Source organism: Pholcus phalangioides, unplaced genomic scaffold (genome assembly GCF_987345545.1).
Source record: "Pholcus phalangioides strain wild (caught in Gottingen) unplaced genomic scaffold, Ppha-v1.0 ptg000012l_1, whole genome shotgun sequence".
Classification (NCBI taxonomy): domain Eukaryota; kingdom Metazoa; phylum Arthropoda; class Arachnida; order Araneae; family Pholcidae; genus Pholcus; species Pholcus phalangioides.
This window is the reverse complement of record NW_028301605.1, coordinates 1,454,193-1,471,520: the sequence shown is the minus strand read 5'-3', so window position 1 is coordinate 1,471,520 and position 17,328 is coordinate 1,454,193. Positions and strand designations below refer to the sequence as shown.

The following is a 17,328-nucleotide window of genomic DNA, read 5'->3' as shown; positions in this document are numbered from 1 at the left end:
AAATGTGTCGATATACAAATTTAGTGCAAAAAGTTCTTGCAGTAGAAATATTCTTACACGTGAAATTTGTGTCGTTACTGTTATAAGAACTGAATTGAGAATTGGTGTATAAACATATACCGTTTATTGCAGAAGATACTGGTGATACTATCGACAGTGGATATGTTTCTGAATCAGCTCTTTACTTCACACTTGATTCAAGGGATTCCATCAATATCAATGTTACTCCTACAGCCATCAACGTTATCCAAGAAATCATTAATGTGAGTTCCATTTCCTGATACAGATAGAAACATGACTTGGTGAATTATTTTATATATTTTTCAATTTTTCGAAAAACACAGTACGACTTTCATAATTAACACGCCTCTAGCTTGAGTGTTTGATGCTTCAAAGTGATTTTAATTTTTACTGTGACACATTTTTTAGGGTTTTATAACTTCAATTTTTGAAAATTATGAGCGATATAAGTATATGAAATCAATTTTGATATGTTCAAATTTGCCTGTATCCGTTAAACACTATTGAAAATAAATTAGTCGGAAAGAAACCTATTTTGAAAATTTATGAATAAATCATATCCCTTTTACTTTTATTATGGTACAGTGGTGCTGTGTCCGCCTATCAGGCCGACACAGCTGGGAATTTCTCCGATCAATTTCCAGGCTACAGTCATGATCAATACACAATTATGATATTCATACATTATTATTTTACTATATTGACATTTAAGGTCATGCACAGAAGAAAAAAAGTTTTGTATCGGTGCTAATTTTGGTTAAAAACATATAAAGGATTGAACCTGAATGCATCCATTTGGCTATTGTTATAGGTGATAAAAGTCAGAGTTTTACAGCAACTGCAGTGCAAGCTATACCCCTTTGTTATTAAATTATATTGTTGGTATTGAGTTGTATGAAATCGTGTTTTTAAATAAATAATATTATTCATTTATTGATACTTTTGTATTTTTCAGGATTTCACCTCAAATGCTTATGCAAAGATGCATATAATGCACATTTCGTCAAAAAATCAGAAAGACTGCTCTATTAAGAATTACTTAGGCCCGGAAGCTACCATAAAACTTCTGAAAAAAGTAGATATAATTTTTATGTGCTGTAAACTGAATCAATATGATCATATATGTGTATTTATCATAATCCTTAATACTAAAGTATAAACACAAAAAATCCGCTATTCAGTTTTTTTAAATGTATTTGGCAAAATAAGCATATTTCCATTGCATTTGGTCTTTTTATATGTCTACACAAGATAGAACTTCATCAAACATACCGTATTTTAACATGTATAAGGAACCCTTTTTTGCCAAAAATCGGGTCTCAAAAATAACAGGTTTCTTATACATTGATAGTATTGTAGATATATCTCTTCAACTTTTTCCAAATTTTAAATCAAAAAAATTAGGGGGCTCCTTGTACACGCTAAAATGCGGGAAATCCCATCCATTTTCGCATTTCTTAATGAGGAAAAATAGATCCTCAAACCTTTTATTTAAAAAAAGAACTATATGTATTTGACAAAATTCTCCTGGTGCATTACACAAACTGAAAACCCACAATCGTACTAAAGGTTACACTGTAGGGTATAAAAAAAAGTGGTATACTGGCCTTTGTGTTTGAATTGGTATACATATAAAAGATTGAATACTGTACAAAACGTTTTTCCGGATTTTTATGGATTAATTTACTACATCCTGATGAGAGGACTGTAATATGTAACGAAACTCTTATACCACGATACCGAAGAGCTCAGAGAAACATATTATAATAAATTCATTGTTATAGATGGACTATATTAACACTAAGGAAAGTGCACCGGGAGTGAAATCGTTGTATACCTAAGCTATTCTAATATTATAGTGTTTTCCTGTAACAATTACATAAATCTCCTTCAAATTTACATTGTTGTTAGAAGTCTCTTATTAATGGGATTGAATTCAAATGAAATATTCAGTTTTCTAACATTAAGTTGAAAATGTGAAAGCTAGTTTCTTACATGTTGGAACAGACTTGAATGCATATCACATACTTTCCTCTATGCACCTGGATGAGCTGTGATTCCCAACGTGGGCGATGGAATGTTCCAGGGGGGTGGTAGAAGCTACGGGTTTAACATAGGATCCTATGAGTTAGATTGCGTTGGAGGGCGATGGGAGAAAAAAATTTCTGAAGAACGGGGGAGATGGGACGAAAAAGGTTGGGAAACTATGAAATAGAGGAAATACATATAAATAAATGAAATAGTAAATTTATTTGACTAAAACTGCATACATAAGAAAATATGTATATTTTAAAATATTATTACTGTACTCAATACAAACTAAAAGAATACATATATAAAGTAAAACAATACGTGAGATTTATATTTTACCTCATTTATTATCTCTGGAATGTTAACAGCAATCGCAATCATAACAACATCATTCACTGGGCATTACAGAAGTTCAAAAAACAACAAAAACCAAGTTCACACATTAATTTAGGAATTTCTTGTACTCTTATTATTATATATTTAGCCAGACTATTTGAATATGCGGCCTTTGTGTTCGAACCGTTATGCATAAAAAAGTGAATGATTTTCCTGTAGGACACTATTTACTGCATCAACATCATGACAAGCCAATATGAGATATTAGATTTCTGTGATCTTACAAACTTCAGAAAAATTGTTTTTGGAACTATAAAGTTTTAAAGTACATAATAAAATTAATTGAAATTTTTTTCTTCAAGATTCCATTACTCTTTCCATTTAAAATTAAATTTTAATGACAAAAGAAACAAGTCTTTTAAACATGGTTTATTTCACTACAATTTTTGCAAGAAAGTCCAGTGTGTGCGTATGAAATGAAAGAAAAAATCATATCTTGTCAAGATAAAGTAAACAAAAATGACCATTAAAAAATAAAAACACAGTATATTCAATTTCAAAAATAGTCAAAATGGATTTGGTTTAAATTCTTATTTTAACTATATGATAATAGAATTGTTAATGCAATGATAATGTTAATGCATAATAAAGTGATAATGCATTTAAAGTATGAATTGTATCTTTGAAGCAAATATTGTGCATGCTCTATCATTTATTCTTATTCATAGGGTGAAGAGGATGTATATGAAGTTACAGAGGAGGTGAAAGGTCAGTCTCAGTTGCTCAACCTGTCTTCAGCTCAAGACACTCCTCTTGTTGATATCAGTTCGCCAGATTCTGATTCTGATATGACTTTGTAAGAAATCATGCTTTTCCCTCCATAACTTGACACTTTTTTAATCTGGTCTTATTTTTTACTTATATGAGAAGTGGAACTAAATAAAATGCCTTAAAATAAATTACAGAAAATTTATGATGTTATTAACTATGCATCGAATATAAATATTTCATAAATAAATTCCTATCTCATCGATGAGCAATATTTTGTTGCATTATATATATTTCTATTGAATAAGATAATTTGGATTATTTTCCGTTTTTTTTAGCAACCCTAATATCTTTGAAGTATTTATCTGATCCATAAATTACGGTATTTTTTTTGTAGGGATGAAACAGACTGCTTTAAGATGGCATCATCAGCTTCTCCTGGAAAAATTGATTCTGCGCTTGGCATGTTGAGTGAAGACAAAACAATCTCGCAGCTTTATAAGGAAACAACGAAAGAGAAAATCTCAATACAGGTGCTACAATTACTAAACATTTATACTGTATGAAATTGCAGGTTATACAATGCGATAGAAGCGCATTCTGCAGAAATGAATTGAGAAGCCTTTATTATGAGCTGCAAATAAATAATGAATGCGTTTATGAAATGTCGGGGATCTGTGAAATTTTTTGGCCAGGATTCTACTATAAAGGTTTTATCAAAGTTCTCCTATAAAACTTATAAAAAATACAACCGAGAAAGTTTTAGGTTGCATTCGAGCAAATGCAACCGATAAGCTTATTGGTTGCATTTTTATCAAGTTTCATAAAATTACTTTTTAAAATCTTTGCAGGAAGGCAATAATTTAAAGCCAATCATTAAAACATTAATACTTGGGATGAAAGTTTAGAGGTTATGGTTTGAAACTAGTTTTTTGTGGCGTTTAGAAAGATAAATATGCGTGACTAAGGGCGGTATTCACCGACATGGTTTAAGCTATAGTCACAATTTTTTGATAAGAGATCGACACGGATTGGTTAAATTCAGGGATTTAACCAATCTATGTTGATCTGTTATCCAAAAATTGTAACTACAGGTTTAAACCATGTCGATGTATACGGCCCTAAATGGTGTTATTCAGAATATTTCACTTAAAAAAAAAATTATTGCTTTTTTGGATTGCCATTTGTACATGTTAAACGAATGCACCAATTTTTTTCCCTGATGTAATTTCTCTTGTGCAGGTTGACGGCTTCGACAAACTTATTTGTTTGGTTCCAAAAAGGACAACTACAACCATGTACACTTTACATCCTGTGAAGGTAATACATAGGTATTGTTCTTAAACCTAACTTGATGATTGCTTTCCTTTAGAAGAATGACTCGAAATGTAATATATATTTTTTTAATTGACAACATTACAGTGAGATCTGTATTTAGCAGCTACCAAGATATGAAGGAGTAATAATCATTTGCCTAACACTAATACAATACAGAAGGCAACAACAGTAAAAGCAGATAACACAGAAAAACCATGCACTTCTTAACACATTTTGCTACAATATGGGTGGCATTTTCTAAGAGTATGAAATGTATGGCTACTATCACGCTGAGAGAGAGAACACTTGGATATGTTTGCTATATTTCAATGCCCAGTTGCGGAGGAAAAATAATTATGACCCAATTTTTTCTGAGCACGGTGTCCGACTTGAATACAAATACAAATACAAATACAACGCCACAACAGGCAAAATGCCCAACGAGGTGGCTGATAAAAAGATGCCCATAAAAATATGGTTGTCATATGTTTCAAAAATACAGCAACCCAATTAAAAATGCAATTAACACAAATTACAAACAATATATACACATGATAAGATATTATACAATGCCCATAAAGAATACTTATGGTTGTCTTATTCTAAGAATGGATAGCTTCTCGATTTACCCCAACATGTTTATCGTATTTCTTTTTAAACGTGTCAATTGTGTTACAATTTACTACCTCCGGGGGTAAGCTATTCCATTTATTAACAACCCTATTGGAGAAAAATTCCCTGCGACACCATAACCTTGCATTGTCCCTCACCAATCGATACTGGTGTCCCCTTGTAAAAGCAGTCGATTGGCGGTGTACTAAAAGTTCATGGTCCATCCTATCCATCCCATTGAAAATTTTGAACACTTCGATCATATCTCCTCGACACCTGCGTTCATCCAATGTAAACATATTCAAAAAATGAAGTCTTTCTTCATAACTCAAGCCCTGTGTGCCAATAAGGACACGCGTAGCTCTTCTCTGCACCCCTTCAACCAAGTCTATGTCCCTCTGTAGGTATGGTCTCCAAAACCTTACAGCATACTCCAGTCCAGGACGAACTAAGCCTCGAAAAAGAGGAAGAATGACTTTAGGAGAACGCGAAGAGACCTTTTTGAAAATGAGACCAAGCATTCTATTCGATTTTTTGACAACCGCTGAACAATGTTCAGAAAACTTAAGTCGCTCGTCAATGAGAATTCCCAAATCGGTGACTCTAGTTGCATCCGGGATAGTGAAACTCACAGAATGAACTCACAGTTGAACTCACAGAATGTTTCTCCTGAACAACAGGGAGGTAAGATTTAATTGCCGACCCAAGTTAAATCTCTGTAATAGTGGTCACATATACGGGGGTGGGACAAAATAATGTGAACACCTGTGCAAAAACAACACTCGAGGGAACCTGTCGTATACGCCCGCCCTCTAGTGTGGAAGAGTTCCACTTAGTGAGCGATAATGTGCACACATCAGTCTAGTCGTAGCAGTGATATCGTTCGGATGTGATGTATATTGGGGCGTTAAAACTTTGTTATGGCTGACCTCACAGATTTCGAAAAAGGCATGATTGTTGGAGCCCGTCTTGCTGGGGCCACAGTAATGAAAACGGCCACCCTTGTTGGTGTCGGGAGAAGTACTGTGTCGATGGTAATAACAGCCTATAGCAAACAGGGAAAGACATCATCTACCAAGCATAACAGTGGCTGAAAGTCGAAGATGGCTGATAGACCCAGAAGGGTTTCGAAGCGGATTGTGACCAGAAAGCACAAGATAACAGCATCCCAGATAACATCTGAGATGAACACACATCTACTGGAAGGTGTATCGACAAAAACTATCCACCATGAACTGCATGCAGCAAATATACAAGGTAGAGCGACTATTCCAAAATCATTGGTGACGCCATGCAATGGCTTGAAATGGACACAACAACAATAGAAGAATGCCATTTGGTCAGACGAATCGTCGTTTATATTATTCCAGATAAACGGACGTGTTTACGTTTGGAGAACGACAGCACAAGCTTATGATGCTGACTGTCTCCTTTCTACTGTTAAGCATGGAGGGGGATCAGTGATGCTGTGGGGCGTCATGTCTCACCGTGGTATTGGCCCACTTGTTATCCTGGATGGGCAGGTTAAAGCATCGGTTTATGTCAGTATTCTGGCCGACCATCTTCATTCAATGGTGCAATATTTGTTCCCGATTCTCGACCTGTGTTCCAAGATGTAATACGCCCGTTCACACAGCTGGAATCGTCGGAGACTGGCTTGATGGACACAATGATGAACTGCAACACCTCGTGTGGCTCGCTCAGTTCCCTGATCTTAATATAATTGAACCTTTGTGGGGTATTTTAAGGCCAAACTGCGCAGTAGGTTTCCACCTCCAAAGACACATTCTGAATTAGTGACCCTTTTGAAGGAGGAGTGGCTACGTATCTCTGTCACTGTTGTGTATGACTTGTATTTGTCCATCCCACGACGGATACAAGCTGTAATTAACGCAAAAGGAGGGCCAACAGCCTATTAACAAAGATTTTGTCTCATTTCACAGGTGTTCATATTATTTTGTCCAACCCCTGTATATATCCTTCGAAGATGACACCCATAGTACATTGACAGTTCCTAAGAAATTTGCATGTTTTCTTGTTCAAACAAGAGCTACGCTTGTTGGCGCACAGGGCTTGAGCTATGAAGAAAGACTTTATTATATATTTATATTATTTATTTATTTAATTATACAATATTGTTGGCCCTTGGGCCTATACAAGAGGATGCGATTGAGAATGACAAAGATATTGTTTGATATTGGATAAAAAACTAGTGATAGTGAGAGATATTCTTCAACAATAGATCTTGGGAGTTTGTTCCATTCACCAATGGTATTAGGAAAGAAGCTGTATTTAAAGCAAACAGTGGAAGCAGAAATAGGTTTTAATTTAAGGGAATGGTCAAGTCTTCTAGAGATGTAGGATGCTTTGGCTAAGGTACCAGAGAGAGGTATCTATGTTGAACTGACCATGGAAAATTTTATAAAACAATGTTAATCGAGAAATGAGACGAAGAGTAGAGAGAGAGGGAGGAGATGAAGTTCATTTTTAAGTTCGGACACAGCGATGAAAGATGACCAGCAGTCGTGAACAAATCGGGTGGATTTATTTTGAATTGATTCGAGATTGTCTGTATTACTGGAGGTGTAAGTAATTAGAGGGCGGAAGATATGATCAAAGTGTTTAAAGTTTTCAACGGGATAGATAGGGTGGACCAGGAGCTATTATCAACTGCTTCGATAAAGGAATACCAGTACCATTTAGTAAGGGGCAACTCCAGGTTGTTGTGTCGCAGAAAGTTTTTCCTCTAACAGGGTTGTTGATAAATGGAATAGGTTGCCTCCGAGGGATGTGAATTCTAACACAATTGACACGTTTAAAAAAAAAGGTACGATAAATATAGTAGGGTAAATCGAGAAGCTATCTACACTTATAATAAGACAACCATAATCTCCTTTATCGGCAGTGCATTATATATTATTAATTATTTTCCAGATATATGGTTTCAAATACAAATACAAATACAACGCCACAACAGGCAAATTGCCCAACGAGGTGGCTGACTTAAGAACATCATGGATCCCCGAGCCATTTTTTGGAGGCCCTACCTACTACTCCTACACCACACATGCACTCCGCCCCCCCGCCCCCGCGGAATCCCCCCACCGAATCGGTACATGCGGGAATGTGCGTGTACGTGTAGTGAAACCTGACGTGAAGTTTTTGTTGTTTCTCTGTAATGCTTGTTAGGTGTAGTGCTGCCATCTGCCACTAGTTTTTCTAACTATGAGTGAAGTGTTATGATTGAATGATTTATCGTTGTATGACTGTTGCTCTCTGTGGCGAGACTTTTTAACGGGGAGATCGGCTCGCATTTGCGCCTTGAAGTTGGGAACCACAGAAAACCAACTACAGCCGACCCACTTTCATACCGGGTTGCTGTATTTTAGTTATATTTGACATCTATATTTTTATGGGTATCATTTTTCATCCACCTCGTTTGAAGACCAGTTGCTCCATATATTCTCCAGCGTGGCTCAACCCTAAGGGACAGTGCCTGGGCCATGACTGGTCTTAAAGTTGCTCCATATGATCCGCCATTGGTGCCGAAGCAACTAAGGTCTAACTAACTTATAGGGTTGGCGAGAGCAGCTCCCCTCAGCCTGGATTAAACCTCCTAGGAGGAGGGACTAACAAACCTCGTTGGGCAATTTGTTTGTTGTGGTTTTTGTGTTTGTATTTGTTATTTGCCTTAATCATAGGTTTCTTGTTTATTTGATTTTAACTATATCCATATTTACTCTCACATAAGTTTGGCATAACTACATTCGCAGCCTAAATTTCCAAGTTCCAGAATGTCACTTATATATAAGGTCCGGTAAGGTTGATCAAGTTTGAGAAATCATTGAAATTTTTTAATGCCACGGAATAAGAAACAGTAATATCACTGTAAGCACAGATATTAAGTACATTTTAATTAATTCAGGTGACACGATCAATATAATTACAACCAATTTTCCAATGGCTATATAAGCATAATCTTAGAGAAAGTTTCTGTTCACAACCAGGTGTGAAAATGGAGTTCCTTAACCCACATTAACATGAGAAAGTTCATTACTGATATCTACTTTTTGTTTATTTGCTTTTTTGAATAATAATAATAATAATAACGTGATAATCACGTATTCCCAAGAGATCATTACGATCTGTCCAAGGAATCTGTTAGTGTTAGTAGACATCTATGCCCAAACCGGGATTCGAACGCAGATCTGCGCAGTCAGAGGCTAGTTCCTTAGCGGCGAAGATAAGTTTCGTATAAATTAAATAGTGTGGCTAAAATAATATATAGCATAAATATTTTTTATTAATTGTAATATTTTTGATTTTTCTAGAACAAAACCAGGTATTTTGTCATGCTGAATACGGTTTTATACCATGGTGAAAGGACAATCACCATCTACTCACCTCTGAAGGTAAGTCTTTACAAAAAGTCCACCTTTTATATCTACCAATCCAATTCAATCAGAACTATAACAAAAAATACATATTTTTATGTAAAAACTGTTTGGTTTCAGGTAGAGAATCATCTACCAAGGCCAGTTCATGTATTGTGTCAAAAATCAATTCTTGAAGCACTGGGAGCTGTCCCCGAAGACTATTCCAAAAATCCATTTGAAGACAAATACATCAGATTAGCCACTTTAGACAAAGGTCAAGTTTATAATGTTCCACTATATGTTGCATTTCACTGCAAAATTTACTTCAAACCAACTGTGACTATTGACGACTCTGAAGAGTGAGTAAATTTCTTTAGTTATTTAGGTTTTCATGCTCGTTATCGATCAATTTATTGTTGAGAATATTCAAAGAACAGATTAATGAGTGAGCAATGCCTAAAAAAATTCATTTCTTGGTGATAGCTGAGAAAGAGGCATTAGTTGAATTAGATTGTATTGTTTGTAGTTTTAATTTTTTTTGTTGTATTTTGAAACTCAAATACATTTTGTCAGTCATCTTATGCATAATTTTGTTTCCTTTCGTACAGGTATGAAATCAGCAAAGAGGGCGTTTGGTGGCAGGATATAACAGTGTCACAAAGAAACAGTAAACTCATTGCTTGCTCAAATATCAAATCAGAGAAATCAAAGAAGTTTTCAATAAAGGTTTGGTTGATACATACGGTATATAACTGGAATGTTATGCATCATTTTGATGGTTTTCAGCGACTCTTGACATTCAATCCAAAGGGATATTTAGATATTCTATTCTTCATATAACTTCTCTGAAAAACTTGTATATGAAAAGATCTACGCAGTTTCAAGCAGTGCGAAAATTTTATGAAAACACGTTCTTAAAATATATTTTATGACTGATATAGTTGAATTAACAATTATTGTTGCGACTCAGTCATAACTACTTGGACGATTAATTAATATTATCTCAGCAGAGCTCAACGAATTTCACGCGACAGGGCGTCATGACAAGAAAACTGCCATTGGCACCTACAATTTTCTATATATAACAGCTATATTGGAATCTAAGGGTAACATAAAATTTTCTGATTTCATGACAGTGCATTTTCCATTATTGGAATGGATTTAGTCTCGGAGAAGCTGAGCTTGGTTTTCTGCAGGTTTTCCAACATAGAGGCACAAGCCAGTCTCACATTTAAAAAAGACTCTCCTCAAAAAGCATTGAAGGACCGGACACACCCCGCGTCCCATCTCAAGGAGATATCGAAGCGTAAAATAAATGTCATGAAACCATTGAAGTTCCCCAGTTTTACACTGCATATCGTGAAAAAGTCCAGCATCGCAATATTGAGCCTGGAAATATATCTACCTCAGACAGCAGGCGAATCGATCGCAGGCGCATTCGATCCTGTGGAAGAACATAAATGACAAGTTCTTTTCTTTACCAAGCAACTTGCTGAATTGGATAGAATCGTGGTTAAGAGATAGGTCGCAACGAGTTATGGTGAACGGGGAATTCTCTGGTTGGACAGACGTCACAAGTGGAGTTCCTCAGGGAAGTGTCCTTGGCCCCATACTTTTTTCACTTTTTATCGACAAACTCGATCAGGGTATCGATGGGATTACTAGCAAATTCGCCGATGATGTGAAGCTAATGGGGGTAATCGGGAATGAAAGCGATAGGGAGTTGCTCCAGACCAACTTAAACAGGATTGCAGCATGGGCAAATGAATGGAGCATGATGTTTAGCGTAGATAAGGGCATGGTCGCTCATTTTGGTTCGAACAACCCACGGTTGTCTTACGAGTTGAATGGTGTCACTATCACCGGATGCAACTAGGGTCACCGATTTGGGAATTCTCATTGACGAGCGACTTTCTGAACATTGTTCAGCGGTGGTCAAGGGTGCAGAGAAGAGCTACGCGTGTCCTTATTGGCACACAGGGCTTGAGTTATGAAGAGAAACTTCATTTTTTGAATATGTTTACATTGGATGAACGCAGGTGTCGAGGAGATATGATCGAAGTGTTTAAAATTTTCAATGGGATGGATAGGATGGTCATGAACTTTTAGTGCACCGCCAATCGACTGCTTTTACAGGGGGACACCAGTATCGATTGGTGAGGGACAATGCAAGGCTATGGTGTCGCAGGGAATTTTTCTCTAATAGGGTTGTTAACAAATGGAATAGCTTACCCCCGGAGGTAGTAAATTGTAACACAATTGACACGTTTAAAAAGAAGTACGATAAACATGTTGGGGTAAATCGAGAAGCTATCCATTCTTAGAATAAGACAAACATAAGTATTCTTTATGGGCGTTGTATAATATTTTATCATGTATGTGTATATATTGTTTATAATTTGTGTTAATTGCATTTTTAATTGGGTTGCTGTATTTTTGAAATATATGACAACCATATTTTTATGGGCATCTTTTTATCAGCCACCTCGTTGGGCATTTTGTCTGTTGTGGCGTTGTATTTGTATTGTATAATGTTGCATAACCAATGTTTTTTTCTGGAAATTGAAAATCATCCGTGAACGAAATCATTTTACATACTGAAATTCATGATGAAAATAAATTTGGAAAAAAATGTTGTCAAACGTTAAACTTTAATTTTTCTTCCAGGTAGTGTCAGAGGCCAGTAAAGAGGTGAAAACCCCTTCAATTGGTTCGAAACTTGTCCCTAATTACATATTGCATTTGTACCCACCTGTGATAATTCATAATATGCTTCCTTTTGCTGTTGCTCTTCATTTCAAAGTGAGTGTTTCTGATCAATCACATAGAATAAGTGTGTGTTTGTGTGGTATTTTTTATACATTAAGATAATAACAAATCTGATCAGATTTCAAATTCAGTTTGATTCTTCTTTGAATCAATTTAATTCGACTGGGTGTTGTTTTCGAAAATAGAGAATAGAATAAAAAAATAGATTTTCTATTTTTCATTTATAATTATGGAGATTTTTGATGTCTCATTTTAGAAAGGTGAACAAATCATGAAACTGATGGAAGGTGAAAGCTTCAACTTATATGATTTTGATCTCCATCAAACCCATGACATGACACTGGAGGTGAAATATTTCAGCATTTTTCTTGATTGCTTGCGCTCATTTAAATTTTTGAATTTTTGACTTGATATGGGAACCATAAATCCACCAACTATTATTTATTCAACCCTTCTAATGTTTCTGACGTAATATCACGCCAGAAGTTGTATGGAAGAAATACAAAAACCATTCGTTTTGCTTGCCAAGGTAATGGCGCTGATTTGAGAGAAGAATATAACTTTGGGAATTTCTTGTGGAATAGATAAAACTCTTTTTTTTTTTTGCACTCGCTCTCCTTTTTTCTCTATGTTCGTCTTTGCTTGAGGAGTCGTACTAATTTCGTCAGAGAGAAGTTAAAACTGAATAGTGCGTTATCAAATTAGAAATTGCATCAAGTACAATATGCAAAAGAGTGGAGTTATTGAAAATGTTGGGAGATCTCAAAAATATCAGTTGCGGGAACAAACCCAGTATTTCTATAGCTATTACCCAGATGGGGGAAAATATTGAGTAGGCTCAGGCTCTATATATATACGGGATACAAGTTCAAGCCTATGACAATTCAGCATTATATACAACAGTTCTCCAGCAGTTTATTAGGCATTATATAGTTGTCTGTTTATTATATTATACCCTATACTTATTTTTCGACAAAGATCAATCACTTGAGAATCAATTTCTCATTTCGTACTCGTCTTGAGCTTCATGTATAAAAATTCTGATTTTTGAATGAATTCTGCTGTGCTCGGACGAATGCCCAAAATACTGAAGTGTTCGAGCACCCATGGCTCTGGTGCTACAGTTTTACCCACGAAGTTATATAGATAGATAGATAGAACGGCTCATAACCCGGACTGATGCAAAGCACCTTACTTCCGTTACCTCAAAAGAGGCAGAGTAGTGTCGGAAAAATTAGCAAACATTTATAGTTGTGGCTCCCCATGCTGCTCGAAAGTTTTGAATCACTCGCGTCGTTCTCCCCAGGAAGACAGCCATCAACTCGATGCAACGTGCAAGACATTTGACTGAAATGGACAGCTGAACCAATTGACTAGGGAGGAAAATTGCACGTGCGCCCAGTGGCACATAAGGGCCGGAGACCGCAGACAGGGATTTCGAAAGAAGTGTGGAAAAGACTTGTGGGCAAGAAAGAAGAAGCTGGCATGTTGAAGTTATATAAATAGTCCACAATGTGGGAAGTTTTAAAATCTGTGGTTAAAAAAAGAGGTTTATTTAAAACTAGAAGCAAATGTGCAGTATCACATACTTGCTCCTCTGCTGAAAATCGCTACCTACTGTAATGACTAACATTCAGTCATAGATACTCCCCCCCCCCCCCTCAATCTCTTTTATACAGCACCACATCATCTTTGCGAATCACTGAAAGCCGTTTGTGCAAGCATAGCATATAGAAAATAATCTAGAATAATCTCCCTTTCCCTCGTTTTACAAAATCCCAGGTTTCCACTTTTCACATCTTCTTACATCGGGGATACATTTCATTGAAAGAAGAGAATATATAAAGACATTGGAGAGGTTAACAAAATATTTTGTAAAAAAATTGCAAACCAAAAAACTAACTGAACACAACAGTTTTGCCTGAGCATGAACAAAATGTGATTCATGTCTCCCTTCTTCAACATTTGGCAAAGTATTACCGCAATCCATTTGTCAAGTATGCAATGTGCGTTAATAGTGTGGCGCAGTATAGATACAGAACAAGAATAAATATAGAGAAAAAAAGATGTAGTGTTTTTTACTAATGATGTCACATATGCTGTCTATCTGTTATCTAAAATCATCTGAAAGTTTTACAACATGAACATGTCTTTAAAATAAACGTAACTGATTGTACGATCCATGCAGGAAAACCACACATATTTTGTTTTCAAACTCAATGATTTGAAACTATTTCATAAAAGAACATTTTTCTGGATATTATGCCGAGGTTTAGCTCGGGAAGAATAGTCTACCTGTCTCCACCGGGAATCAAAGAGTCCTCTTAGAAACAAGGCAAATGCGTTATCCGTTTACACTACTGGAGACACGACCATTGCCCACTCTTCAAGAGGGCTGGGTTCGATTCCTGGTGGAAACCAGAGACTCTTCTTTATGAGATCACCTCAGTCTAATACCGAGAAAAAAAGTCTTTCCTTCATACCTTCGTACATCGGCTGGGAAAAAAATGAAAAAAATCATCTATCTCTTTCTATTTTATAAAATTCCACTTTTTTTAGCTCTTGCAATTCACCTTTGTCAGTATACAGTTTATGCAAGATTATGATTTTAGAGTATAAAATACATCTGGATTGTTCCCATGCATTTCATGTTTCTAGGTAATCCAGTATTTAGGCATTCAGTGGCATGGCAAGCTTGCCTTATCTGGAGACTCAGAAGAGTACCATCCTGTAATGATGGTCCCAGAAACTGATACATGTGGTGGCAACCGGCATTTGAGTGTTCATGTTCACACTTCTTCTACGAATGGAAATTTGGATATCTCTCTTTTTTCCCCTTACTGGGTTGTGAATAAGACTGGTCTACCTCTGCAGTTTAGGGTATGTTGAAAAAAAAAATAGCATGCTCAATTTATAGGTTTATTTACTTACTCTGACATAGGCCTAGGTAGAATTTAACATGTGCAGGATGCACACATGTGTACATGCTCTATAAATAGCAAATTATACTTCATGAATATTTTATTTTAAGGGTTCTGCCTCTGATGTGATATATGAAGCTTCGGCTGCTCCAGATCCTCTGTTGTTTCGGTTTAAGAAGCATAAACGCAAAAAGGTTGGCCCACCTTTAACGTTTCTAGTGCATGTGCTTGATATGTAGTACCGATAACGTTTCGATTGTTTTTTTTTTCTTTCTGTGTTTTAGTGAGTTTTCCGCCAAAATTGATGTTTTTCTTTACATTTAGGCTAAACTTAGGGTTTATAGTTCACACTGGTCTAAATCATTTAACCTTGACACTGTTGGAAATTTTGGTGTTGTTATTTGCACAGATAAAGAGAGGAATAGAAAGTATAGGGTAAGTGACAATGACTCTTTTGCAGGTAAATGCTAAATCATAAATTTAAATTGGTATTTCGGCATTAATTACAGTTATTGGACTGATTTTGCTGCTATATAATGGACATCCTTTCCTGCATGCAATGCTTTAAGATAGAGTGATGTTTCACTTATAACTTTCTCTCAGTTATGACAATTTCCTGCACTATAACTATATGCCTTATAGGACATTTGGCATTTTATTGGCGAACCAATGGTCCTAGAGGAATAATTCCAATTAGAAACAGTGTCCAAATAGTGTGTAGTACTCAGATATGTCATTCATGCTGCAAGGGGATTGTATAGTTATTGAAACAATTATTTCTTAAACCAATAACTATACAACCCCTTGAAACATGAGAGGCATATCTTAGTACTACAGGATATTCGGACACTTTTTCTAATTAGAAGTATAAATCTAGGACCATCAATTCGCCAGTAAAGTACCGTACGTCCTATTACCTATGCACTCTGTATAGTTGTGCATGGAAATTTGGAATGCATAATTTTTAAATTTTTATTCAGTTTTTCGTCAGCATTGAAATGTCCAAGCTGCTGTTAACGAAGATCGTCACAATCAAACCATACTTCCTTGTGATAAACAACACTCAGGTATAAATTCATTTTACAGAATATACCTATTAATTATAAAATTCTATAATCTCTTCATTTCCCACATTTCCCATTCACATGCATAATATTAATTTACGATAAGATATTTAGGTTTCAGAAACTTTGAAAAAAGCTAATTCTTCTCTTCATTTTCAGAATCACCTTCGTTTCATGGAAAAAAATGACTCGACTGATTTGTGGTTTGACATTGCTCCTGAGAAGGTATATGATACTACTTTTCCTTGTATATTACCTCCAAACCGTTTTATCTCACATACTCAAATCAACTTATAAATAACACGATAAATACAATTTGAATTAGCACTGCCTAGCCATATGCACTGCAATAAGGGGAAAACATGGAAAAGATGTGTATGGAAACAACATAAAGATTAGATCTTCATAGAAAAAAACAACAACAACGAAACTTTAACATTATACCTGTTTTGCTTTATTCCAAGAAGAAATATTATAAATGCATAGATAGCTCTAGAGTTGTGCGATCCACATTAATATAAGCATGTATGTATAATATAAGAAGTTTAGGTGATATGGAATACCACTTTTACTTTTCGATTATTCCCATTTGAAACATGGTAGAAACCTGAAACTTGCATTCCTTTCTGATTTTAGCCACCTCGTTAGGCCTTTTGTCTGTTGTGGACTTTGTATTTGTATTTCTATAAAATTTGTATTCTTCCCTTTAATGACACCTGTATCATATTTTAAAATAAATATTACATCTAAGAAGAAAGGCATTTAAAAAAATTCAGTTCGTCTGTAGATATGATGAAATAAAGGGTATTCAAAATGAAGAAAATTAATTCGAATTGAGCAAAAACAAGATTTAATGAGTCAAAATGCTTAAAATCATTTTAAAATGATTCAATGATCAACAACAAGATTTTATGACAATGAAAAATTAAAATTTCATCGTTTGTTTTTGTAATACTAGGTTTTCTCCGCCTTCAGGTATAGCCAACAAATTGAACAGCGATAAGCTACTTCAAAACTCCCCATGATGCTACAGAGCACAAGTTTCCCAACCGTTTTTGTCCCATCGCCCGGTTCTTTAGAAATTTTTTTCTCCCACCGTCCCCCAACGCAATC

General features: G+C 35.6%; 1 protein-coding gene across 1 annotated transcript in view; it reads left to right on the top strand.

The window, feature by feature from the left end:
* The window catches only part of LOC149079122 (intermembrane lipid transfer protein VPS13A-like), a 180,890-nt gene that overhangs the window by 121,005 nt on the left and 42,557 nt on the right, over positions 1-17,328 (top strand). The window contains exons 45-59 of the mRNA XM_089239993.1: positions 133-263; positions 977-1,096; positions 3,117-3,244; positions 3,554-3,689; positions 4,399-4,476; positions 9,417-9,497; positions 9,600-9,820; positions 10,070-10,187; positions 12,129-12,263; positions 12,487-12,576; positions 14,889-15,110; positions 15,262-15,345; positions 15,476-15,586; positions 16,132-16,218; positions 16,375-16,440. Coding sequence (XP_089096119.1) covers positions 133-263; positions 977-1,096; positions 3,117-3,244; positions 3,554-3,689; positions 4,399-4,476; positions 9,417-9,497; positions 9,600-9,820; positions 10,070-10,187; positions 12,129-12,263; positions 12,487-12,576; positions 14,889-15,110; positions 15,262-15,345; positions 15,476-15,586; positions 16,132-16,218; positions 16,375-16,440 — 1,808 coding nt within the window. The remainder of the gene's footprint in view (positions 1-132; positions 264-976; positions 1,097-3,116; positions 3,245-3,553; positions 3,690-4,398; positions 4,477-9,416; positions 9,498-9,599; positions 9,821-10,069; positions 10,188-12,128; positions 12,264-12,486; positions 12,577-14,888; positions 15,111-15,261; positions 15,346-15,475; positions 15,587-16,131; positions 16,219-16,374; positions 16,441-17,328) is intronic.